The sequence below is a fragment of the Aythya fuligula genome, chromosome 15 (assembly GCF_009819795.1).
Source record: "Aythya fuligula isolate bAytFul2 chromosome 15, bAytFul2.pri, whole genome shotgun sequence".
NCBI classification, from domain to species: domain Eukaryota; kingdom Metazoa; phylum Chordata; class Aves; order Anseriformes; family Anatidae; genus Aythya; species Aythya fuligula.
Genome location: NC_045573.1, coordinates 4,741,907 through 4,768,285, shown reverse-complemented (window position 1 = coordinate 4,768,285; position 26,379 = coordinate 4,741,907). Strand labels below are relative to the sequence as shown.

Below are 26,379 nucleotides of genomic sequence, written 5' to 3'. Positions count from 1 at the left end.
AATTAATTTTTTCTTCCTTCATTGCTCCATACCTCTCCCCAGATTTACAACGGCTGGCATTCAGACAGCCACAGAATGAAACCTACAGTGTCAATTAATACTCCTTTCAACACATTCCATTACAGCATATAATGAAAAAACATTAAAGGCTATTAATGCTGCAGAGGTTTTTCTTTCTAGTGTACTAAACCAAACTTTCTATATCCTGTGAGCATATAGTTATCTTTCAAACAAAGTTATGTGTTTGAAGCCTGCCCAATTAGGTATCAGATTTATTTGTTTTTAATGGTTATCGGATTGAATTGAATTTAGGAAGCTCTAAAGACATTTTCATTAACCTCAGAAGGCGTTTGCTCCTTTTCATCCTTCTGTCTGTCTATGACTTTGGGTCACACCAAGCAACTCTCTCCTTTATCCTGGAACTCTGCTATTCTACTGCTAGTTGTATGCCCAGTTAAAACAGAAGTCTTTCTACTCCGTATCTACTTGATACTTTCATATTTGTTCTTTGTTATGGTACAGTAAAGTAAATGTCATCTTCATCATATTTTCTGTCCAAGTATTTCCCTAAAGGGTAACAGTTAGGTAGGTATTTTGTATCAGTCTTGGTCCTGACGTACACTACATACTCTCTCCTTGATGTGTCAGAGTCCTCAGCTCTAGTTACTCTCTCTGGAGGTATCCATGACATAGTCACAGTTACAGACTTGAAATATTATACATAAGCAACTCAATACAGCTCTGCTTCTATTTAGCAAAATTACTCTTTTATAACCTGACTTTCAGAAAAAGAGGGAAACAGTCTAAGCTTCTACTGAGAGGATTTTATCCCTTTTATTTTATATATATTTATCCTTGCTGCAGATGACAGTCATGTGACCAAACTACCAGCAGGAAAAATTTACCCAACACAAGTATAAATGACATTCTTCAGACTGCTTTGGGTATGGAGAGCTCCCAAAACTGCCTTTGGAAAAAGCAAAGGCAGCATTTCCACTGATGGGATTAAATGAAATCAGCTGCATTGTGCTGCAGCCATCCAGTTTCCTTTGGCTGCAAGTATTGGCATGAACTATGATAAGCTCAGATAGTGCTTCATTGAAATCAGAGAACTGAGACAGCTCTGGCTTATTAGTATTCTGCAAAACAGCGGTGACTGATTTTTAATTTAAAAAAAAAAAGAAGAGGGAAAAGGTGATAAAAATCTTCTATTTAAAAGTGTGCTTTCTGTTTACAGGTGACTTTATTACTCCTTGATGACAAAGAACCATTAGGGTCTCTAAAAAAAACTCTGCTGTTTGCAAAATGAAATTCTACTTCCAGTAAATATCACATGATCTACCTGGTTCACCTTTCATAAAAAGGCATTTTCATGCCTTTGAAGGGTGTTGGAACAATAGTCTGGACTAAAAGCTCCTCCTTCCAGCAAGAAGAGGTACAGTTTGTGTAAAAGATTTGGAAAGACTCCTCTGATCATATTGTCCACATTCCATTATGTCACTGGTCCTTTCATGTAGCCTGCTAAAGACATTGTCAAATAGTGTTTGTTCTGGATGTAGTCTCATTATCTATTATAAGCCAACCTTCTACTTCTGTTCAAGCTACATGGGTCTGAATATGTTGCTCATCCCAATCTACATCCCTCAGAACAGAGTGGGTAGTGCTCAGGCTTTCCAGCAGTAAGCCTCATAGCTTTACCTGATGACAGAAGATGGCTGTCCCTTGTGACCCCTCTCCCAGCCTGTAACTAGTCTCACGGTGCACTTGCAGCATATACTGCTGATGTGCACGCACACAAATGCAGTGCTGAGAAGAGAGATCAACAACAGCAGAGCAAAATTGGACTTAAAATCCCTTAGTACTCAACATATGAGCAATCTAGTTAGTCAAAGTTTCAGTCAAGTGATGTAAGCTAAAACAAGACATAAAGCAACGTATCTTCTCTGTCAAATGTTTGCACTTATTAGAGATGACCCTGCATACTCCACTCCACTCACTGATATGTAAGCAGAAAAAGCAGTCACAAGGGCATCCATCACAGAACACTCCTGCTATTACACCCTTCTCTGACAAATATATAAAAAAGTGATTACATGATTAGACATTTCAAATACAGAAGTGCTATACATATTATAGCAAACACGTTTGGAAAAAGCAATAAATAAAGGAAACCATGCAGCCACAGTAGGCCTAGCGTAGCCCTATGACACAGAAGTGATTTCCTTGAAGCCCTTATTGGTCTGCATAGACTTTAAATGTTTAGTGTAAAAAGAAAAAAAAACCACACCATATTACAATATGACACTATAAAAAATTTAAATAGAGAGGACCTTGTAGCACATACAAGCTGTTCCCCTTCACATACACAAGCTGAAAAATGGAGCCAAGTTATTTTTCACTTTCTGATTAAACAAAGTATTTCAGCCAACCTGAAACAAGACTTTGTTTGACATGAAATATTTTAAGTCTCTATTCCTTTCATTTAAAATTGATATTTGAATCTGTGAGACAAAACATTGTTTTGTTTTAGTCTTTTTTAAAATTCAAACTCTCCATAACAGAAGGATAAGCATAACGGACAGTCAGAGGCTTTTAGCCATGTAGTCAGACATATCAAACAATTCTTCATTTACATCTGAAATAATGACAACTGCAGGCTAACACTTCTCCTTTTCATCTTTGCTATGCTTTACCTTCGTAGAAATATTTTTGTTTGTGAATCAAATAATTCAAGATCATCGGGGCCCGTTACAAAAGTGGGTGGAGTTCTTCCTCATCCGTAACAATGGAGAACCGATGACAATATCATCTGAATCATCTGAGTGAGCTTCATCCACAGACAGAGAGAGAGTGGGCTGCGATTGCTTCTCAGAAGACCTGGCTGAAATAATTGCAAAAGGAAACAAGGGCATCAATAAACAACGCTGATAAAAACATGCCCTTGTGGGAAGTGTAATGTTCTCCGAGCCATCAAGTTTCCAGAATTGCTTACAGTTATGAATAGCTCTCATCTATCTTTTTCCACTTGCAACTATTACCCTTTCCTCTTTAACGAAAGAACATGCATACCAAGTGGTAAGTTGACATCCTGACCATGCATGATTTGTCTTACTGTCTTTTAATCTTTGCAAGTGGTTACACGTCACAAAGTGAAGTAATTTGATACTGAAACTATTTCAGGCCATAAAAATAAATATTTATTAGAAGGCCAGAAAAGCAAGCAAGCAAGCTTGACCCAAGCAAGCTTAAGCAGGAAGGTCATAATGAAAAGTTCGGTCAAATATAGATAGAGAAAAGGGAAAACAGTAAGATGAAAGCTGTGAGTGACAATGTCTTTCATTCTTATATCTATAAAATACCACAAATATTGTTCACATGCTGTACTGCCTTAAAGACAGTGAGTTCTATTGGTTCTATGCAACTCAATTCCAATTTGAAGAAATGTTTATGGCATAAACAGAATCCTAATGATTCCAGTAAGAACTGGAAAATCAGAGGGAGAAGTCAGATACATGAGGCCCCTTACATGTGATGAGCAGGAACAGCAGCTTCTATCCCCTCTACAAGAGATCTGTGAACTTAATGATTACAGCTATTAATACCTGCTAGGACAGTATCTTCTCCTCAACTTCACCTATTTTTCAGCTTCAAATATCAGTTCTCTGAAAAAGACTATCTCCCAGACAAAAGGAAAATAAATCAAGATGACCTGCAGTACAAAAAGTAAACACACATGAGGCCATACACTGAGAGTTTGACACTGGAATAGAAAAGACAACAGAGGGCACACAGAAAATCTTACTTGGGAAGAACAAACATGCCATGGGCTTCATAATGAAATGAGAGGTTTCTGACAAAGAAAAAACCTGCTGGTACACAGCAACTGTAATGTGGAATAAAGAAAGCACAACAAGCCCAGAAATAGAAAAAGGGTGACAGACAGAGTCTGTGAATGAAAACAAGGAATGCAGGAGACTTACATTGACCTCAACCTACAGAAGAAAAGAAACATGACTCTCTAGTTAAGTGAAATTCTTCTCTGCATCAGTTCTTCCAGAATTTCTTCACTCATCATTTTATTGTCATCATCACCTACAATCACCTTTGGAGACTTCACAGGTAGGTAGTGACAGTGCCCTCCCTATCAGTACTATTCTAATGGTCAGACTACTGCACTTACCAGACTAGCCTCATTTTATAGCACTTTATCAAGGTCTTAGAAATACTTATTCAGAGGCACAAAACTTTTTTTTTTTTTTTTTTTTAAACAGTTTATTTTTTTCATTTTTAAAAGATTTTTTCTCTTTGGGCAGAATTTCACAATTGATTCACTCTGGGTTTAGACTGAGTGTACCAACAAAGACTACTGCAGTAGAGCCCAAGCGAAACAGGAAGCTGCCAGGATTCTTTTCTGGATACTGTTGCTAGACATAACTAAAAGTCACTCTGTAACATCTTCAGAAGCAAGTCTTAGGGACTCCTTCACAAAGTAGTAGAACGTGCTTCTGAATATGGAATACAATAAACTTTCTTACAAACATTCTCCTTCACTGAAGGGTAATCTCTGTATTTGCAGCCCTTGTAAATCTGGCTTATTCCCCATCTCATATCTTAGAGGAACAGCCTGAGCTGCTTACGGCATGCTCTGTTTCTGCACAAGTCTGCAGGGACTGTCAGCTTTTCACTGACAACAACAAACTAATGTTTTTCAGGTCACCCTCAAAGTTGCTCTTTTTCTCCAACTGGTCCATAAAACCTAAAATATCCTGCTCAGGATATTTTTATTTTATTATTTTATTTACCAGCTTTCTTCAGCTTGTTTTTAACTCCTTTGAAGCTGCATGTCTAAACTTGTATTATCTACATCATTGTTTTGCTTTTCCTGCTCAGTACTTCTAACATCCTCTTAGAAGCCTCTTTGGCTTTAAATCCATTTTCTCAGAAGCAGCAAGCAAACTTCAAGAAGGAAAAACTGAATATCAGCCACAAAAGACAAAGACATTTTCCCAGCTTATACCACAGCAGTGCTAGCTGGCAGGGCTACCTACAACTCCAATTTTCCCCTTAATACAGCAACTAAAGACTGATGAAAAACATGACTAAATACAGATGGCTGACTAGAATGGTTCATTTTTACCAGATGTCTGTCCCCATCAGAAACTAAGTCAGCAAGGTGAAAACTCATTCAACTTATGTTGTGGGCCGCAAGCCGTAGACAATGGAAAGTACCATATTACAGCTACAGGGCAGGGGGTGGGGGATTGAAGAGGAAGTAGAAAGGCAATACAGAGGAACACCATGTTCCTTAAATAATTACTATTGACCACAGAAAGAGATCATCCAATCTGCAGTTTTGACAAACAGGCAAAGCACTGCGAGGAAGCTGGTACTGACGTTGTCAAAGATTTAATCTTTCATTTGAAAATATGCCCGTACAAGGAACATGTTATCAAATTAAAAGAGTAAATGCACAGTGCAAGTATGCATGTAAATGCGTGCGTATGTGCAGATGCTCTGTCAAATTATGTCTGCACTTACTCAAACCCCACATACTTTTGAACACAGAAGGAAATGAGATTACCAAGAGGTGACATGATGACTGGAGGAGTTCTCTGGAGTGCTGCTGAGACTGGTTTATTCTCTGTAACGTAGACAGCAGAATCTGCTTTCTCACTTGTTGCACTGGACACAAAGGGTCTGCAAAATTACACATTGCATAGCCTATAGTACAGAACAGGAACTGCAGTTTGTCTTCAGAATGCATACAGGGAAGTTTCTTGTGTTACTAGCACCACAGAGGTAAAAGTGTATCTTTTGAAGAAGTGAACTGGGTCACACATGTGAGGTGAAAACTATGTAACTCGCCTTGTAACCATAGGAACTAATATTAAAAATTTCTGGTGTAGTAAACCCTGAAGAGAAAAAGTATTTTCCAAGGCAGTCACAACAAACCTGTAAAAAACCTTACAAAAAGTAAGCAAATTGCCATGTTCTTCCTGAGTTAAGCCAGTAGACTGAATGCAAGATTGTATCCTAGCTCTTCCCTGTTCCTATTCCATATAATCCTTAACTTTTACGCGTCAGAGCTTCAGACTCATTTAAATTAAGCTAATGTAGCAGCACTGAGTTCGATAGCAACTGTGTATAATTTTTTTTTCTCCAAAAAGTAATTATTTTCCTCCGCTTTCCCTCATCTCTATAGCAAACATGCAACAAGATATAGGAAGATTACTGCTGCAGCAAGAAACCTCTTTAGTTGCATATCCACAGCATTTTACTCTGAGAAAGCTCTTTTGTGTGTTTGAACAATGGCCCTGTTCTCTTTCTCTGCCAAGGAACCCACACTAAAATCCCATTCAAAAATTACTCCTCGCCTGTAATAAGCACAGTTTTGCTTCTACATATCGCAAAAAAAAATAATTAAAAAAATAATTTATTTGTCACTTACCTCTCCTCAAGCAGTACAGCACGTGCTAAGTGAGCCCTGAAAATGGACTGGATGAATGTCACAGTCTCCTCTTTCTCCTCGCAGTCAGAAGACGAGCTCAAAGAGTTTGACACACGAGACATACAGGAGTTCTGCAGAGTAATCAGATCAAAGAGAACTGACCTTTTAGAAATTGACAGAAGCTTTGACAATTTTACTCCTAATTTTGAAAACTGCAGTGGAACAAACATTTCTGTCTTTTGGTCTGCAGTCTTTATGGTTCTATAAGCAGCAATGCAAATCTGACTGTCGTACAAGCTTTGAAGCACCTGCATTCAATTAATGAGACTGGATACCTGCAAGGAAAGTTCATTTATTTCCCAGGAAGAAAACCGCCTAAAGTCAAACAAGGTAAGGCAACCTTTATGATGGATATGCTTTCTGCTTGTATGAAGCAAAAGTATTCAGTCCTATCACATTTGGCCTATTTATATAAAATTGCATTCAAAGTGCGACCACATGGACAACTTGTATGGAAAATTCCAAATTAATTTTAGCCTGCTAAAGGCCAAAAGGTTGTTCATGTAAGCTGGCAAATGATTTACAGAAGACAAAAAAATTAGTTGATAAGTGCTGAGCTATCTGGAGCACATTTGACATAACTAAGATACTGCAAGTTTTTAGCAGAGCAAGCCACATGCAAGATTACTTTTTAAGCCAAAGATCTCTAAAACCATATTTCTGAATTTCAGTGACAAAGGTTTGCCTATTACTACAATGACTCAACAAACATGAGTATAAGTGCAGTTTCCAATCACATTCCAAATTAATGAGTTAAAATTTATGTTACTAGCTAATGGAAGAAAACCAGAAAACTCGAACAAAACAACAAAAACCACAGGACATTTAGGTACAGTCCGTAACGCAGTGAAATTACAACTCTACTTCTGTGAACTAAAGAAGACAGAAAGTAAAGCTAGGGAATTCATTTGTTATCCTTCTGGAATTACAACGGTGCTGCTAACCAGTGCATTAAAATAACTCTACTGTGTGACATGGAGAATTAAGCGTGGAAGTATAGTACCTCACATAGAAAACTAAAAAGAATGGAATTACTGGATACCAATTACCGTTTTTCCAGGGCTATGCCTGTTGTGAGGTTTTGCATCTCGCATCCCACTATTCAGTAACAGTTTCTGTCGAGCTAAATGTCCTCTGAAAGCTGCCTGAAGCACAACAACTGCCTAGCATTGAAAGAAAGAAAGAAACATTAGCTCCCTTGGAAGATGGCACCTACAAATTAAAACAAAAGTCCAGAGGAAAGAGGCACACAAGCAAAATAACTTTTCCCCATGCAGTAGATACTATACTGATGTCTTGACATTTTTTAGGTTTAAGCAATCCCACCCATCTACTTCACAGACACTGTGCCAGAGTCCAGAGAATCCCCAGCAAGGGGGATAAAAATACCCATAGACATGCACCTTCAGGGTTTAAATTCAGTCTAAGAGGTGTTCATGATTGATCCCATTAAAAGCAATTAATTTCTGGCCACCGGCACTAGCCTATATTTCACAAATAGAGAAACATCCCATTCCCATGTTACATGGTGGCTCCTCAGCAGGCTCTGTGATGCTCTGGTTTGACCAGAAATCAAGCCAAGCCTGGCAGACTACTGCAGTGATTATGCTGAATGTACAAGTTGCAGATTTTGATACAGATTTTTACTTGGGTTTTACTAGATTCTAATCAACAAAAAGCATCTAGTTGTAACACAGCATATTTGTATCACATAAAATTTGTTCTAATGTCTGAAAATATGACTTCCTAATTTTCTGGAAAAAGCAAGTTAAAGATGCTATGTTGTGCAATTTGAAAAACAGTTTAACCAAAATGTGCAATGTTTATGCAAAACACTGATCAAAAAGTGACTAAATTGTCACAAAGTCAATTTCTTCAGAACACTCTGCGGTATTTCTCCTTAGGAAAGGCTTCAAATTCCTACTTGAAATCTTTCTGACGATTCTTAATAGTGAAAATGAAAGACATATAGAAAACTTGAGACCAAAAGGTGAACACTGCCAGCCTGAAAAACAAAGTCTCAGTACCACAGCTCATCTCACAATAAAACCTCCTTAAAAATAATAATAAAAAAAAGTTATTTGCTTATGCTTTTATACAAGTTAAATGTGATTCACTGCTTTGTTTGGTATCATAAAAATACTCACCTCATCCAGTGCAATTTCTTCTTTCTGAAATGGAAAATGCCTAAGTTAACACCAGAAACATATACGTTTTATCTAACAAGTATTTTCCAAATTTTTCCCAACAAACACACAAAGAAAATATGTGTTCTACCACCCAACTTTAAAACCCAAACCCAAAATGCAAGCTTGAGAAAAAGAAGTTCTTTCATCTTTGAAAATAGCTTTTTGGCATCAGGTATGAGGGCTGTTCAGCCTGGAAAAGAAAAGGTTCTGGGGAGACCTTACAGCAGCCTTTCAGTACCTAAAGGGAGCCTACAAGAAAGTTGGAGAGGGGCTCTTTATCAGGGACTGTAGTAATAGGTCAAGGGGTAATAGGTTTAAAGAGGGTAGATTTAGATATTCAGAAGAAATTCTTTACTATAAGGGTGCTGCCCACAGGAAACCTGTGCTGGAGTAGTTTGCCCCTCAAGGATGGTCTCCATGATACGGATCTTTCATATTCTCCTAGGAAGAAAGGCTGGGAGAGCTGGGGATGTTCAGCCAAAAGAAGAGAAGGCTGTGGGGTGACCTCATTGAAGCTTTTCAATACTTAAAGGGAGCTTATAAAAAAAGATGGAGAGCAACTTTTTGCTTAGTCAGATAATGACATGACAAGGAGGAATGATTTTTAACTACAAAGAATGTTTGCTTGTGGTTTTGTTTGTTGTTGTTTTTTTAAATTTGATTTAACAAGTAGTTTCAACAGCTTGAACAATATTCCAATAATACTTTAGTGAACAGTTGAAATAATAAGAAAAATAATTCAATGCCTTTAGGACTCTTACCCCTTACTCTAGCTTTAGCTATTGTGTAGTTTACCTGTAGCCTCAGTTGGAAAGTTAGCCAAAGCCCTAAATCTATCCTTCAAAAGAGCATTCAGGAAGAAGGTCAAACAGTTATCATGAAAGCTTGCATTGGTGTTACAGGCATTAGTTCCCAGAAAGGAACTTTTCATCTTCTCTGAGGCATGTTAGTGATGCTGGACACATCAGCAATACATTGTGCTTATTAGCTTGGGCTCTGCTCCAGTACTAACACTGTTGCCAAGATGCAGCAGGCAGGAACTCCATGAGAAGATGATCCAAGGAGGCAACACTATCAAGGGAGAGCTGCTACAGCTCCCTTTAGTTTCTCACCCAGACTTCCCCATTTAGAAACTGTCCTTCTCACAGCAGAAACAGGGTTCTAGAGGAAAAAGGCAAAAGCAGCAGCAGGGAGGAATTGAAAAAAAAAAAAAAGTGGTGGAAGAGAAGATGGTGGTAAAGAACTGGGAAGCACTGCTGTAGTTCCTGGAGCCCAGCAGCAGGTTACTCTAGATTCTGAAACAAGAGTAAAATGCAGAAGTGGGTGTCCTCATTGCTTCCCGACAGGGGACTCTCACCTTGTTTTGGTACAACTTCCACCACCTCTGAATGCATTTGGCTGCTTGTTCCTTTCTATGATCATCTTCGCCTTTAACCGTGCAGACTGGTGAGGACTAAGAAGAAGAACCTTTAGCTTAGTACCCTAAAGTTAGAATTCTGCAAGGGGAAATCAGTGTTGAATTTTCTCAGTCAGCTGTAACCTGAGTTTTTAAACATTCAACCTACCTACTGGATAGAGGAAAGTTAAAGGGGAAAAATCTTAGCTCTGAATACTGCTCACATTCAAGTTCATCATCAGGATGACTTAATGCAAAACACATTCCTGTCCCCATTTTTGCAGTTAGCTGAGCATGGGAACAAAAAGGTTTTCATTTACACATACTTCTACTTTTCTATGCATTACTATAGCAGTAAGAATTCCCACAGTGGAAACCAATGCTTTGTTGATAAGAATTTTTTTTTTGTACATCTGTTATTGACAGACTGAGAACAAATGTCAGAGTACCTAATTTTACAATTTTTCTCCAGAGAACGCTAATATTAATTAACCTAGGAGCTCTCTCAAGTCTCTTCCTGATAGCTGAGACCCCACAATCATCTTTTTAAGTTTGCTGATGTGTTGTGTTGGCCATCACGTGACACTGACAAGAAAGCAAGCTTGTGTAAATTGATAAAACTCTACTTTTCTGTCTTGAAGACCTTAGTTAATTAGGAAAAAAAAAAAAAAAGAGAGAGAAACCAAGAACAAAACAAGATTTTGTTCCAGTTATTTCTCCAGAGGTGTGGTTGCACGTACCACCTCTGGCTATCTGATCTTTTTGATCCCTAAGTATCATGCCCATACTAATCATTCTACTTCACTTGCCAAGCAGAAGTTATAACTGCAATTTTAAAAGACTAATCAGTTGGTGTAAAATTCTAAGTAGAGGAACAAGAGATTTTACAGAGTCTGAAAAAAGCCTCTTGATTCTGTAAGAGGGATTTATTTATAACCTTTAAAATACTGAGTTACAGGCTTAAGCTTAGCAAATGGATCATGTTATATTAAAAATGACAACCTACTATTAAAATGAAAAATTGGTAGGAACTTAGTGATAATTACAAATAATGGGAACATTTCAATAAATAGATGGTTACTGGCCAAGAATATACATAGCCTGCAGAAGGAAAAAATGGGGCTGTTCATTGGCTGTTTTTAAAAACATGTTACTTGGTATTCAAAACATCATCTAGCATCCATCAGCCTACACCACAAAAAAATCTAACCCAAATTCCTACAGAATTGCACAGTATATCAAAAATAGTACCCTCGTAAGCTTATGGACATTTTTATTTATACTTTCATATTACCTGTAATTTCAGGGTATATTAATTTTAAAGTACAAATAACCAAAATCCCCAGTAACACTTCTCAGCTGGTTTTTAGTGAAATGAGATTAACATGACCACCCTGCACCTGAAAGCATTTCTGTCAGAGCCCACTCATCTCCACTGACCAGCTACAACAACATTTGGCAAAGGGACAGAAGATTGCAAAGATATCAAGTTCATGCATATTTCATGGAAAAAAAACAAAAAAAAAAACAAAAAACACACACACAATTGAGTACACAGGCCTATTTAAGACTGGCCAGAAGGATTAAGGGCTGCACAAATACAGATATTAGATATCAGTAAATCCAGAAATGAATCCAATTGTGAATATCTCAACTCTAGAAAAACTTCAAAAGGGACAAGAGTTTATTTTATTGTATTGGCATCTTCTTTAATTGTTTTACTTAAGTATGGTGCCCCATCAGCAGGGAAAATAAAAACCAACAACTTTGTTTTCATCATGATTAGTACTCTGTTTGGTAAGCCTTCCCATGAAAGAACGCCCAACTTCCATGCAAACAGAAGGGCTAAAGAGTATTTTCTGATTGGACAGCACACGTGCCCTAATTGATCATCTGGTCAGAGTAAAAACACTGCAAAGGGTCTTTGTTGTTGTTGTCTTTTGTCAGTCTGACAGACAGCGCACTTACCTGTCTGTCCATCTTTAACTTTCAAAACTTACAAGACCTCCCTCCCTCTACGGTATCTGATTGAAATTAGCTAATGGGCTTAGATGTTATAAGAAGACATAAATTAATATTACAAGTATAATTTTTTTCTCTTCTTAGGAAGGAAGGAAAAAATACTTAAGTATGAGCTTTTTTGTAATATTCCACTGAATAAGAAAAAAAGTGATGGCAGAACAGGTAGGTAGTTACTAAGGTAGCTCCAAAAAAAAAAAAACCCTAAGTCGCAGTGGCGGTTATTGAGACAACTTAACCATCATTCAGCGTCTCTATAACAAGATGCTTCTCCGAAAAGACAGATCTAGCAGCTATTTTGACTATAAGCTTCATTTGCATGGTCTAAGATGGAATGAAAAAAAAAAAACAAAACCAAAAAAACATTTTTCTGTACCTTATTAAGCTTTTCCATTGTATCTTCTGTCATTTCACTCTTTTCTTCCTCCAATGTTGCTTCTGATTTCCCAACTTTCTGTGTAAGGATCTGGATTTCCTCACTATGGTTGGAAAAGCAAAGATGTTTGTAGCTAGAAATTTTCTGTTTTTCCTGCTTTGAATATGCTGAACCTATTTTCATAAAATTGGGTTACTTTTTTTTTTTTTTAAAAAAAGGCCAAAGTTGGAAACTGTTCTCAGGATAACATGATACATATTCTCACAGTTACAGACACTGAGCATTAATTCTCAAGTTGTGATAGCATAGTCCTAAGTTAAAATTAAAAAGAAAGCGGCCCAAGGTTACAATGGTACCCTTGATACTATTAATAATGCCTCTAGATCTGAAATGATGACTGATAAATATGAAACTGTAGCAAAGTCCTGTCTTACAGAGCGATAATGCAATCACTTTCCAGTCCCCAGCTCTGTGCAGGATTATTACCAACAGTGATACAAAATAAATGAACTACATAGAATGACATATTGGCAGTGGTCCAGAAGCATAGGCTAAGGTAAGGTAAAGATACAAGAGGGTTGTTTGTTCTTGTAAAAAGAAATGTGTCAAGCACAGCATAGCACTTCTTCTCCCATTCATTTTTATTATAATCTAATTCTTCTTTCTACTGTATATCTCAGACTTCCACTTCCTCTAAAATCACTCTGTAGAATTCCTCCCCTGGTAACATATTCCATCCCTCCAAAACATTTTTCATTAAATAAATTCCCAGCTTCCTGCAGTTCGTATGATCTATGAATTCTGAGCCACTTCAAAAGAGATTATTCTTTTTTTTTTTTTTTTTTTTTGTTCTGAAAGGAACTACTAATACAGAATACAATACCTTGAAGTCTGTTCTTCCATACTTTTTTCTTCTTTCTTATTCTGCCACTTCTGCAGCTCCAACTCCACTTCAGCCTTTGCCTGTAGCAACTGCTTGATATCTAATCTATACAGGTATAAGAAAATCTAAGTAATTCTTTTAAAAAAAATCTTATTTCACATGAACAAAGTAACTATTTTTGTTTAAACTTATAAATAAAACAAAATTGGAAAGTAACTAAACATTTAATTTATCCTTTTAAACAAAGCAAAATGCAAACACATTTTTCAGAACCAGGCACTCTCTTTGTGTGCTCTCACTATACATTTTTGTTCAAAGATGAGTTGACATGGGGGGCAGAGCATTTTATTAGAATACATAGCTCTGTGCACATCTCTGCTCATGATCAGATTAACCTGCCTGCCCTCATGCACTAACACACCAAACTAGTCTAAACACTTTAAATTGCAGATCAGTTGCTTACTGGAGAGAAAAGAAGACACATGGCATCACATGGCAGAATGCAGGCTTAAATGTAGAAAGCGGCAGATCAGTGAAAAAAAAGTTTGTCAAAAAAAAACAAAAACAAAAAGAAAATTTTTACAGCAAAATACATGCAAGAAGTGCTACATAAAGCAGCATATAACCATTCAACTTGTGTCTGGCAAAATGACATGGTGTGAAAAACGTTTTAGAAACACGCAGAATTTCTCATTTTCCATCATCTTGCTTACTTTTTCCCCCCCTCTATAACTTAATTTTACAACACCAACAGGTCTAGAAAAAGCTTCTGACAAAAGCTGAGGAGATCATTAAAAATTTGTCTTCTTTCTGAAAATGTGAAGAACTTATTGCATTGTTCTGTAAGGTAATACAAATAATTCTTACCTACAAAAGCGACAACATTTCAAAAAGCGCTGTACTTACTCTTTACTAAGTAGGAGATTTTGAAGTGCTCTCCTGTCACTCTTCAGTTTCTTCACTAGCCCTCGGAGGTGATGGCATTCTTTAACGTGGTCTACCTGTTGAGAATCTGGATGATCCAGGTCTGCAGAAGGTGAAGATGACACAGCAAGTAACTGGGATGGCTCACTATCTGCTGGTGATACCCTGGTGTTCTCCATGGCACCTAGTTTCTAAAAAGGATAAATTTATATACACAAGAAAAATACCACAAATGCAAAAAGAAGAGGAAAATTAAATCTAGCATAAAAGAATTTCACTTAGGCCATGAGAAAAGATCAAACAGAACTTAATTCTAAAACATGCATTTACTTTCAAGTCTGATAAAAGAAAAAAAGGGAGGAAGGGGACACAGTGCAGACATCAGTTCACATGTGTGTGCTACAATACACAATGCTGATACATGCCATGAGCACAAGCCAGTGGTTTTGTATTTTCTGCTTGGTGATAAGTAAGACAGCCATGTGACTTTGATCACCCACCTTTTCTAGTTCCAAAATCCGCCTCACCAGCCTCTGCTTGCTCCATTCACTGTAATCTAAACACAAAACAAAGCTTTAAGCAGGAAACTATATTAGTGAATTAACATTTCTTTTTTAAACTTCTGTCCATACAAAAAGACCACCTAAAGATCACTGAGCCTCAACGTTAAAGATGCAGTAATGAAAAGAAGAAAGCAGTCTTGAAATATCTGACTTCCTATACCAGTTAGCTCAAAAAACAATATAAACCATTCATGTTTATCCATTTCCAACAGATAAAAATAGTTTTCCAGCAGAAGCTTAATCTTAAGTGATTCCAGTCCAGAATTCTCAGGAATAATAATAAAGGAATGTCTTACTGGAGCAGCATCCCCACAAGTAAGGGAGAGACTATTGTAAGAAACTTCTCATTCCAACTTCTGCCTGTCACAAATCTCCACCTTTGTCTTATCTCCCTTATTTCTACCATTGTTGCGTCTTGCCCTCCCTCTCAAACACATTTTTCAAATGTTCCTAAATCCCTCATCCCTCATTCACCAACTTTTCAGCACCTACTTTTTGTTTTATTGGATGCAAGAGAAGTGCTCACTACATGATCTAGATCTTCTTTCAAACTCCGATTCTCATCCTGTAATTCCTTGATGTTCCGGGATAATCTCAGGACAGCAGCGTTCAGTGCCTTTAGTCGTTTTTGGGTATCTCTGCCCTCTGTACTTGAAAAGAGTCAAGAACAGAAAGTTAACTTAAAAGCAGAGAACAAAAAAGCAGCATCAGAAGGAATGGAACAGCCTCACTGTCCAAGTCAGCTGGCTACTTTAACCGTTGCAGCTCCCTCCCTGATAGCATTGCACAACTTTCTTGATATGAGGAGTTGAACACTTTTTCCTAAAAGAATAAAGATTGTCTTGCTCAATTTCACAATTGTTTTATGAGTTGCATTTATTTATTCTTCTACTTGTTTTGTTAACCAATCATATAATGCTTTACCAGTGATCTATGGACCACAGATTAAAAACCACTTATCTACTGCTTATGGAGAGACTTCTACAAAAAGCTGCTCAGCACAGAAAGCTAACCTGTGTTTACTGAATTGCCTTTTTTTCCCCACTCAACAAGCAGATTGAGATTGGGAAAGCAGGCTATACACCGGAAAAATAACTCAAATCCAACATATAAATGTATTTTACACATAAACGTAACTATAAACGCTTTAATATGAAAGAAACTGGTCCCGAGACTGTGAACCCCTCAGGAATCTCTTTAAGGTACATTTCAATCAATGAGAAATTTGAAATGGATTTGGAGGATATAACTTACATTGATGTGGTGGGAATGAGAGGCACCAGAAAAGGGAAAGTCTGCTTTCCTGTGTTAAGAATGCTTTAAATGTCTGATTTTGCTTATTTTTTTCTCTAATAAAAGGAAACTCAGCTTCCAGATGTTCAAAGTTGCAAAGTTTGATCACAAAACAGATTTCTAGTGGGATGAAATAATTATTCCTTACCGCTGTGAGAAAAATCTTGAAAACTTACTTCTGAAAACAAAGAATGGACTTACTTTTGGACAAATGCCAATGACAATCACAGAACAGTTTATGAAGGAACCTTACATCACTTATTTGCTGAAATAATTATAAGATGAAGGGGAAGACAGTCTACAATTAGGCTAAGCAAAAAGATACCTAATTTACCTTTTCGAAATTAAAAGGAAAGGAAGGCACGAAAACAAATAAATAAAGCTGTTCAGGTATCATGGATGACTATTCATAAAACTGTCCCAAGCAGAGAGTAGGGAAAAAAAAAATCACCAAAAGTGGGAAACGACAGAAACGATCGAAATCGTAATTGTATGACTGCGTGCCATTATTTTAGGCTCATCAAAACCAAACTGAAACCACTGCAGACCATGTTAGGGGTTTGAAAATTTGTCTAGTCTTTAGCTACAATTGGGAACCACAGCCCCACATACAAACACTCATAGTTCAGTGTAAATACTGAAGAGGAGCTAAAAGCCATTCACTTCAGCCAGAAATAATGTAGACAAGCATCATGAAAGAAACACTCTCCTACAACTCCTTCTATGTGCCAGAGTCCTGACCTTCAACAGCACCTATTATTTCAGTGCTTGGCCTCTCAAGGAGAGACTGACGCTCATATAATTGAGAGAGACTGCCCTGACCACTGCTTTTTGAAGCTATGAATAAGTGAGGACAAGGAAGAGACCCAATGGTTCATTTTCACCTGTGACTAAATTAAGTGTGATGGCTTACAGCCTTGAGAGCTAGTCACCACATGCCTGAGCCAAGAGAAGATTTTTTTAGTTTTTTAAAAAGTGGCAAACCAAATTCCTGTTTTTAATCCACACAAGTCAACAGAAATCAACAAAACACAACCAGTGCACATAACAACCCACAAAGAGCTCTCATGTTTCTATCAATCCATATAATGACAACCAAAATTAAGATAGCTGCCTGTGCTTAAAACAAAGCACAGAGGACAATCAAATTTGGAAGTGGTGTGCGTCACTAGTGCAGTACATTTTCCCACCCCACAAGACTGTTACCCTCTTCTCAGCTCAACTAACACTCATTTGCTCTTACTTTCCTTTTTTATTGTAGCTCAGTCTTTTGCCTTTTGTGCTTTGATTTTTATTTCCTCTGTATACCACTTCTCACAGCATGTTTACCCTCATCACCATCTGTACACCTGCGCACTGGTGACAAGCACCAGCAGAAGCTTCTCTGACAGTGTCTTACTAGCGCCACTCATGGATATCTCACAAAAGATACTCTGAGATTTGGATCTGTATCTCTGTACCGCAAGAAAATCAAGTTTACTCCAAAATAACTTCAGTGCAGCACGCACCATAGAGCGAGGCCCAGAACTGACTCAACAGTAAAATGTCAAAATTCTGTTGAGTTTGTTTTAATCAGCAGTGATATCAGAATAAGCATAATTATGGGGGAAGATGGATTTTATTTAACAAATAAACTTTCAGAGCTTCTGTGGACTTTTTAAATAGCTCTAGCATTTTTCCCACATCCACAATATGATCTATCTCCAGAAAAAAATGTGACTAAGACACATGCTAAGGCTGTGAAGCTAACCAAAGCAGTATGAAAAAGCAAATCCAGCAATCTAAATGACAAAATAAACAGTTCCCATGTAATTGTTTTCCAAAGTAGTATATGAGTGACATATGAAACATATATACACTAATATTTGCTTCAAAAGAATGAAACATACTTTTTCCTCATAGTTTCAGATTTTGCCAGGAGGACTTGGAGACGATGAACCTGTGAAGTACGAAATATAGATTCTATTAATGTGCTAGCTGTGGAAAACTCACATCATTAATGAAATACACTTGGTCATTAGGTGAAAATCAGAGCAAGACCTTTTGGGTAGTAGTAGAGGCAACAATGCCATCGCTGAAAATCAGGCTATTGTTATGTTGCCTTTCACCTATGCACTACACATAGATGTACATTGGTTTCATTATTTCCCCTTCTTGATTAATACACTCAACTTATTGAGGAAAATAGGTTTTTCAGTGCATATAGAAGGAGCTGTAAGAATGCCAGTGAAAATCTGATTCTAATGACAGGTTTCTTACAGCTTAGCTGCACCTATCTAAAACTTTCTATTTATACTTCAACTCAACAACTGAAAAAACTTTCTTTCTAGTACACATGATGAAAGCCTTGTCAGATGTACCTCTTCATAGTAGGTTTCCATTGCTATCCTCATTTCTTCCAAATTGTTGGTCTTCAGGTCTGACTGGAATTTGCTAAAAATAGAAGAAAAAAAAATAATCACACTGGTAAAGCCACAGTAATACCTGTTGGTTTACAGTTTCTGGGTGGGTGGTTTATCATTTCTAAGATGTTCTCTGAGTTTGCTAGTTTGCGTTAAGAAACAGAAGAATACCGGTAAAAAATAATGGGTTTCACATTCCCTTGATTATCTTATCCAATACAAGCCCCTACCCCTCCAAAGTCATACTTGATAGCGTTGTCTTTCTCCTTGCACTGTTGTTCTAGCTTGAGAACCTTCTGCTTTAATCCACTAACCACCTACAGAAAGAACAAAGAGCTCATCAGTCCTACAGTAATCCATCTCTTCACAGAAGTTGCATTTCTCCATAATCTCACCCTCTCTTTATAAATTGTACCTATCAGACATACTTATTCCTACTTACTTTAGCACTTAATAAATCACATGCACGTCTGTTATCCTGTTTCAAACAGGACACTAAAGAAATTAGATCCCTAACTTTTATCTATGGTAACATAACCAGTTTTATAATATTTACATATAATCACTAAATAAAAACAATTTTGCCCATTATTTGCTGCTTTGAGTGTAGCAGGATAACAGGGAGAACACAGATGCAAACAGACTCAAAGAAGTGACAAAGAAAGCTCTCTACAAATCAGTTAATTCCAGATCCTTGTTACCTGACTATAAAAATAATTGTTACACTAATTGTTTATTATTTCTTACTTCATTCTATTTTTTTATTCAGTAGTGATTCAACTTAGCAAGAGCAAAAAAAGATAAATGAAAGCAAAAGGTAGCAAACTATTACCCATCCATTGTCAGACTTCTTTTCTGACAAAGCTCTTGCCAGCTCAGAGCACTGCAAGAGAAGACAAATAATGCAAATGACCAACTTTGCTACTTTATTCTACTGTCAGCTCTTTCCATGGAATTTTCTAATCTACTTTGTCTCCGTAGTCATTTCACAGTTCAACAGCTTAAATTTAGAAGTCCCTATGCTCACCAGTTTCTATTAGGATGCTTCTCTGGAGATAAAGAAGAGTACACAGAAAACAACAGGCACAAGGAATTGTATTGGGTTTATACGGAGAGACTTTGGTAGCGGGGGGCTGCAGGGGTGGCCTCTGTGAGTAGAGTCCAGAAGATGCCACATCTTAGATAAGAGCCAGCTCCGGCTGGCTCCAAAAGGGACCTGCTACACTGCTGAGCCAGTGAGCGATGCTGGTTGCGCCTCTATGAGAGCATATTTAAGAAAATAATTGAAAAAACAAACAAACAAACAAAAAAACACACAGCAGCTGAGAGAGAGGAGTTACAGCCTGTGGAGACGAGCCCACAAATGAGCAGGTGATCTGGTGGGAGCTGCTGCCCATGGGGGACCCATGCTGGAGCAGTTTGCTCCTAAGGGATGGACTCCGTGGTACGGACCCTTCATAGTCTCCTAGGAAGAAAGGCTGGGAGAGCTGGGAATGTTCAGCCTAAGAGAAGGCTCTGGGGTGACCTTATTGCAGTTTTTCAATACTTAAAGGGGGCTTATAAAAAAAGACAGAGAGCATCTTTATGCTCAGTCAGATAATGACATGAGAACGGGGAACGATTTTTAACTGCAAGAGGGGAGATTTAGATTAGAGGTTAGGAGGAAGTTCTTCACTCAGAGGGCCACTGAACAGGTTGCCCAGAGAGGTTGTGGATGCCCCATCCCTGCAGGTGTTCAAGACCAGGCTGGATGAGGCCCTGAGCAACCTGATCTAGTGGGTAGCATCCCTGCCTGTGGCAGGGAGGTTGTAACAAGTTAGTCTTTAACGTCCCTTCCAACCCAAGCCTTTCTGTGATTGTATGACCCACATTGGAGCAGTTCCTCAACTGTGGAAAGTGCACACAGCATCAGTTTGGGGAGGACAGCATCCCATGGGAGGGGCTCCACACTGGAGCAGGGGAAGAAAATGACCACAAAGGAGCAGCAGATGATGAAGTGCTATGAAGTGCTATGGACTGACCCCAACTGTCTTTATCTCTACCCTTTCATCATATACTCTGCCCCTCTTCCTTTGAGAAAGGGAATGAGAGCACGGCTGTGGTGGAGTGTAGCTGATCATCAGGGTGAAAATACTACAGGAATTCAGTGAAATTCAGGTCTTCTATGATCCTAATTGTTTCTCAGCCTCATGGGTCTGATAATAAAGCTCATTTTTGTTTCCTGGTTCAGGTCTTGGGACTGCATGCAACAGTCACCATGCAAGAGGTTAACTCCCTTCTACTCTCAGGCAAAACATTCAAAAAGCAGACGTCTGAAGGGACAACAATTCAATTTTTCCTTAAGAAATGAAAATTATCTTTGCAAAATAAGCTTATCTGCACAGCATGGTGTTATCTTCCCTTAAAGTGAGCTAGAACAGTAAGCTGAGATACACAAAACGGAAATCACTTTGCACCAACCAACCACCTCTCATATTAAGTTCATCACTCCTAGGAGTCAACACACTACAGACTTCTGAAATTCAGTGAGACAAAGAGATGAGGACCACACCACTCAGCACTCTTCTGCCTATTTTTATCCCTCTCCCCACACTTCTCTACTATAGTCACCTTGGAGGGATCCAACAGTTGCTCGATCTGTTTATCCTTTCTGTTATTCTCTTCTTCCAGTCGACGAAGCTTAGTTTTCATTCGATCTCCTTCATTTTTCTGAGCTTGTATTGTCTAAAAGAGGAGGGAAAAATCCTAAGCTCATTTCAGAGACAAAATTTGTCTCTGAATTTTGACATGGAAATTTTGACACTGAATTTTGACATGGAAATGTTTTGATTCTGGTAACGATCCACTTATGATGACCAGGACAAAGCAGATAAAAAAAAAAAAAAAAAAAGAAAAAAGACCATTACACTAAGGCCAGAGCTGACATGTAAGAGAGATGACAGGGAAAAGACAAAAAAGAAAGTTTTAACAGAAAGGCAGCGTTCCACAAATGATCTACAACAGCCAAGATATTTGTTCATAGGTATCCCTGGGGTTCAACTTGCCTAGTGTTCAACTTGTCCTTGTCTTTCATACACTGCACAAAGATCAACTCACAAATTGTTAAAATGTGATGAATAACAGCCAAGAAGGGGAAAAAAAAAATAAAGGAAGGGAAGGAGGGGTTTGCATGGAGAGTCAAAGAAACCAATGCAATGAACCTTTTTAGTGTCCAGCTAGGGCCATGGCTGGGGTTCAGGACTGGGTATACTTCAGGGCTTCCACCTCCAGAACTCAGAAGTATCTATCACACCATAAGAACAATGAAATTGCCTTAAACAGATGCAAGTTTAGTTTAGACCTTGCGTTATAAATACAAAAAATAAAATAAAATAAAATTCGGTGGATGTCTCAGTTGTAGAAACCAAAGTATTCTGAACCAACAAGGTCTGGACATCTAGAGATGGACAGAACAGCCCTATGACTTTTATTATGTAAGCATCAGAGAGACAGTACCTTTTTAAGTTCTATTATTTCATCATACATATCTTCTTTTTCTTTATAGTCAGGAGTTCCAGGAATGTAGCCTACACAAAAGGTACATAAAATAAGCAGATCTGAAAAAAAAGTACTTTTTCCTAAATAAAAATCTTCTAATTTAAAGAAAATATTTAGAACAGCGCCAAAGTGAAAACTAGACCATTTTAAAAAGAAATGTGATCAAAGGAATTAATTTTATAAATGAAAATGGAGATGTTACCTTATGAACCTTCTGCCAGATTATACGTGAAATTTCTCGCAAGCATCTCTCTTTTCTCTCATGCTAGATTAAAATACGCATCTCAAGAAAAACAAACACTTCACAGAAGACTGAAGTCTTTCCATCCCAAGAAGTCAATTACTTACAAAAGATTTCTAAAAGATGTCCAAAAGACTTTTTTCTATTGATGCCTAATGTGTGAAAGTTTATTGCCTTTCAGAGTTGCTGGAACCTATGCATAAGAGCATAGGTATAATACCAGCATAGGTATCATTTGAAATGGAATTTAAGACTGGGATTTTTAACTCTACAGTTCTCATTGAAGAAGAACAGGATAGAAGTTTTATATTTTGCTTTTCTCATAAAAAACAGTTGATTTTAATATCGCAACCACATGATAAAACACTTTCTAGAAAAGAAGTAAAAGGAGTCAATTACATAGAATTTCAGGCAAGCAGATGGTTTCTATCAATGGTTCCTAAACTATGCTTTGCAAAGTCACAATAAATTGTCTACAGCTGGCCCATTGAACCATATTATATTTGCAGCTTTTTCAGCTGAAAATGCATAGCAATTTGCAAGAAGTTCTGAAAGCTAATAGTGATTCATTGCTCACAAAAATCTGGGAAGCCGCCTTAACCAATTTACAAATCTCCAAAGTATTCCAATGATCACATTTTGACACATGTACTTTAATACAGGTTAAACTGAACGGGTCTTGCTTTACTAAAGCTAAGATCTTAAACAAATAACGTGTGGTTTTACATGGAAAAAGAGATGACATCACTAACTTTTATCTACCACACGATCACAGGGTTTACCATTACTAGAAGAACGGGAATGTTTTGGCTTCTTCATTCCTAGAGCTTCCTTCAAATACTCTGGAGTGCTACTAGAAACACTAGATCGCGCATGCCCCACGTCAACATCTGATTTCAGGGGGTGGCTCACTCCTGCCAACAAAAATGGAACAAAATGCAAAAGTCAGGGATAATTGTGAGTTACGTTTGTGGATTTATTCTGAGCAAATATGACACAGAAAGCTCCAGATGCTGTTAATCATTCCTACTACAAATTCCAATGCTCAAGATCAGATAACTCACAGTTCCAACCACCCAAGTAATACTGAAATTACTTCCTACGTACTCTAAACAAATACATATTTATTGTTTAAGAATCATATGTTAAGCTGTCCCCAACAGTAAATTTTATCCACGTATGCAGATTAAATTTCTATACTAATACCTTGTTTCAGTGATCCCAGCCACATCTGCCTTGGGTTTTTTACAGCTGCATTCTCAAAACGTGCACTGCCTGTTCCCTGCAGAGATCTCCAAATGGCAGGTTTTTTTGGATACAGTTGTGTGCTAGAGCTGTACGGAGACTCTAAACAAAAGAAAATATCTCTTTTCTTAAGAAGTTCGAGATCACAAAAATTCTGCCATGTGTTTCAAGGTTCCCAGACATAGGGCTATCACTTAGAAAATATATAAAAATAACATAAAAAATAATAACATGAAAATAATCAAGAACTCCAAGTAAGCTATACACTTCAATATATAGCCTATAAAAATCTAACTTCACAAGTTATAGAACACAAATCTCAGATAGATGTGCTCTGCACACACCAATGAGTAATTCTAGGGAGAATCATAAGATTTTTCAAATAAATCTTGCAGTTACTGTGTCCCGTAGAAATCTATCTTGTTGTGCGTAATGGAAACAGAAGAAAAGATTTTGCAACTCTTACTTGGTGACTTTGGAGGCTTGTGAAAAATTCTCTTCTTCAACTTCTGGAAGGAAAAAAACATTATGTATATTTAAAACATTCCACCCTTCAAACACCTGAGCATATAACTGCAAAATTGACTCCAATTTTATATTAAGAGCACTTACTCTAATAACACAAAACCTGTGTAGAAAACAAAACCTGTAGCATTAAGTACATGCAGGATTGGCCACAGCAACAGTCACCAAAATTAAGGTGGTAACTACTGAAGTTTTAGGCTACAAAAAAGCATATTCGTGCTCAGAACATTAAGACCTTCCCCATCAGTACTAAGTACAAGTGACAACAAGAGTCCAAGATGATCACAACACAGAGGCCGAACCATAGGACCATTTAGCTAAAAGAAAGGCTTGCTGAATTCCTTGCAAACACTATAAAATGATTAGTTAGCCAAACATAATTTCAGCCCCCAGAAGAATTTGGAGAAGGAGAATTTAGAAGCCAAAATTACAGCTGGAATTAGATGAGGTTTTCATATCCAACTGCATTGCAATAACATTGTTACTTCTCTCTGAAGGATGTCTTATTGATCAGGAGACATCACGTGGGTGTAGCGTGTGAAAGAACACTCTGAGAGGCCTTTTTAAGGCATTTATCTGCAGAATGCCATTAATAAAACTCACCATTTCTGCATCTGATTCACAGGTTATCACGGACAGGCTGTCATCTCCCTGGGAAATAAACACAAACGGCAATGTTTGCTACTCTCCAAATAAGTGGTTATAATGCATGTCCAGAAAACTTTATTTTCTGTTACTATCATGACAGAGTTTGAGTACAACAAATTCAAATGGGAAATGAGTTGCTACTTTTACAAAACACAGTATCATTTGCTCTAACACAAACATTCAGTGTGATTCCTCCCTTGCTAAGCTATGGGAAGGAACATTTAGTAAACTAGACTGGAGAAATGATGTGGCTGAGAAAAAAAGACACAGCTAACGCATTAAAAAGAAGCATTTAATTTCTCCTCATATTAAGCTGACAAATTTCTCTGCTTCTCAAACGTGAGCATATCCATAGCAGAAAGAAAATTTGCACTTATCTTTCAAATTACATGGAAGTGGGCTGCCCTCGCAGAAAGAACGTTTTCACTTGCTGCCAAGTCCATGGCGCTTACAGCTGCGGCACCATTCTTTGGAAAGATGCTGATCTATCTCACTGAGGGGCAGGGAGGGGGTGAAGTATTTTTTTAGAACCCCAGTTGACAGAAAAGGAGATGGGATTGACAACACCAGAGCAGATACAACGGCATTTGGTGCTGGCTGCGAGCAGGCACGCACACATCTCACGCGCCATGCCGTCTAGTTTTTAATTTCCTGAGGCAATGTTCCCCGCAGCACACTGAGAGGTTCTTTTTATTTTTAAGGCCTTTTAATCGCTCTGCACGATCTCTTCACATAACTGCACCTATTGCAGGAGGAATCAGATAAAGAACGAGAAGGCACTCAGCCCCTAGAGAACATTCAGAGGGATATAGACGTGCCATGACAAAAACACTCCAGTTCAGCAGGATATAAAGGTGCTGTGACAAAAACGCTCCAGTTCACCAGGATATAAAGGTGCCCTGACAAGAACACCCTTGGAAGCCTTCACAGCCCCTCTTCCCCTGCAGAGCAGGCTCATCCCGGACAGGGAACACGGGGGCTCTGCGCAAAACCCAAAGCTTCCTCCTGGCTGGGGAAGGAGAGGAAGAGGGCCACAAAACCCCTCACGCTAGGGGCCGATGCCCTTCTCCTGAAGGGACTCCGGGCCTTGCCACGACCCCAGGCCCAGGGCGAGCCCCGGGCCCCGGGCCCTGGCAGCCCTCTTCCTCTTCCTCCTCCTCTTCCTCATCCCCCTGCCCCCGCCGCTCCTTACCAGCTGCCCCTCCGCGGCCGCCTCTCCTGCCCCCCGGGCCATGACCGGGGGCGGCCTCAGAGGGGCCGGGGCGGCCGCGGCCTCCCCCTCACGGCACTTCCGGGTGTGCGGTCACCATGGCAACCGCGGGGCGGCCTAGCGGCGCTCCGTGTCGGCGCAACGGGGCCGTCCGCAAGCCTACGCAGGGTGCCAACGGGTTCCCAACGGGTTCCTCGCCCTCGCCGCGGCTTCGTCGCTGCCGCCTCCGGGCCCCGGGAGAAGCCCGGCGGGCCCCGGCCGTGCCGCGGGCCGCCACCGCCCCCCAGCGGCCCTCAGCGCGGCGGGCCGCCTTGCACGGCCATCGCGACACTCGCTTTACGGCCAGCGCTGGCAACGCGCGTCTCCATGGTTACGGTCGCCGTGGTTACGGTCTCCCTTGGCGACGGGGCCTGGCGGCCG

General features: G+C 38.8%; 1 protein-coding gene across 3 annotated transcripts; it reads right to left on the bottom strand.

Moving 5' to 3' along the window:
• Positions 1-2,499: 2,499 nt before the first annotated feature.
• Positions 2,500-26,203, bottom strand: IQCE (IQ motif containing E). Of its 3 annotated transcripts, XM_032197456.1 has the most exons (23): positions 25,942-26,203; positions 24,705-24,752; positions 24,043-24,085; positions 23,538-23,678; positions 23,114-23,245; positions 22,049-22,119; positions 21,164-21,277; positions 19,386-19,436; positions 18,800-18,870; positions 18,512-18,584; positions 18,041-18,090; positions 15,351-15,508; positions 14,796-14,851; positions 14,278-14,486; positions 13,372-13,476; positions 12,489-12,591; positions 10,055-10,150; positions 8,656-8,679; positions 7,558-7,671; positions 6,449-6,579; positions 5,582-5,697; positions 3,603-3,709; positions 2,823-2,881 (listed from the first exon to the last, which is right to left on the bottom strand). In XM_032197456.1, the coding sequence occupies exons 1-22, from the start codon at positions 25,981-25,983 to the stop codon at positions 3,648-3,650; spliced, it is 2,010 nt and encodes a 669-aa protein (XP_032053347.1). In that variant the 5' UTR covers positions 25,984-26,203; the 3' UTR covers positions 2,823-2,881; positions 3,603-3,647. The 3 variants fall into 3 exon arrangements, with proteins under 3 accessions (XP_032053346.1, XP_032053348.1, XP_032053347.1); XM_032197455.1 differs by lacking the exon at positions 3,603-3,709 and having other exon boundaries at positions 2,500-2,881; positions 25,942-26,202; XM_032197457.1 differs by lacking the exons at positions 3,603-3,709; positions 10,055-10,150 and having other exon boundaries at positions 2,500-2,881.
• Positions 26,204-26,379: the final 176 nt, after the last annotated feature.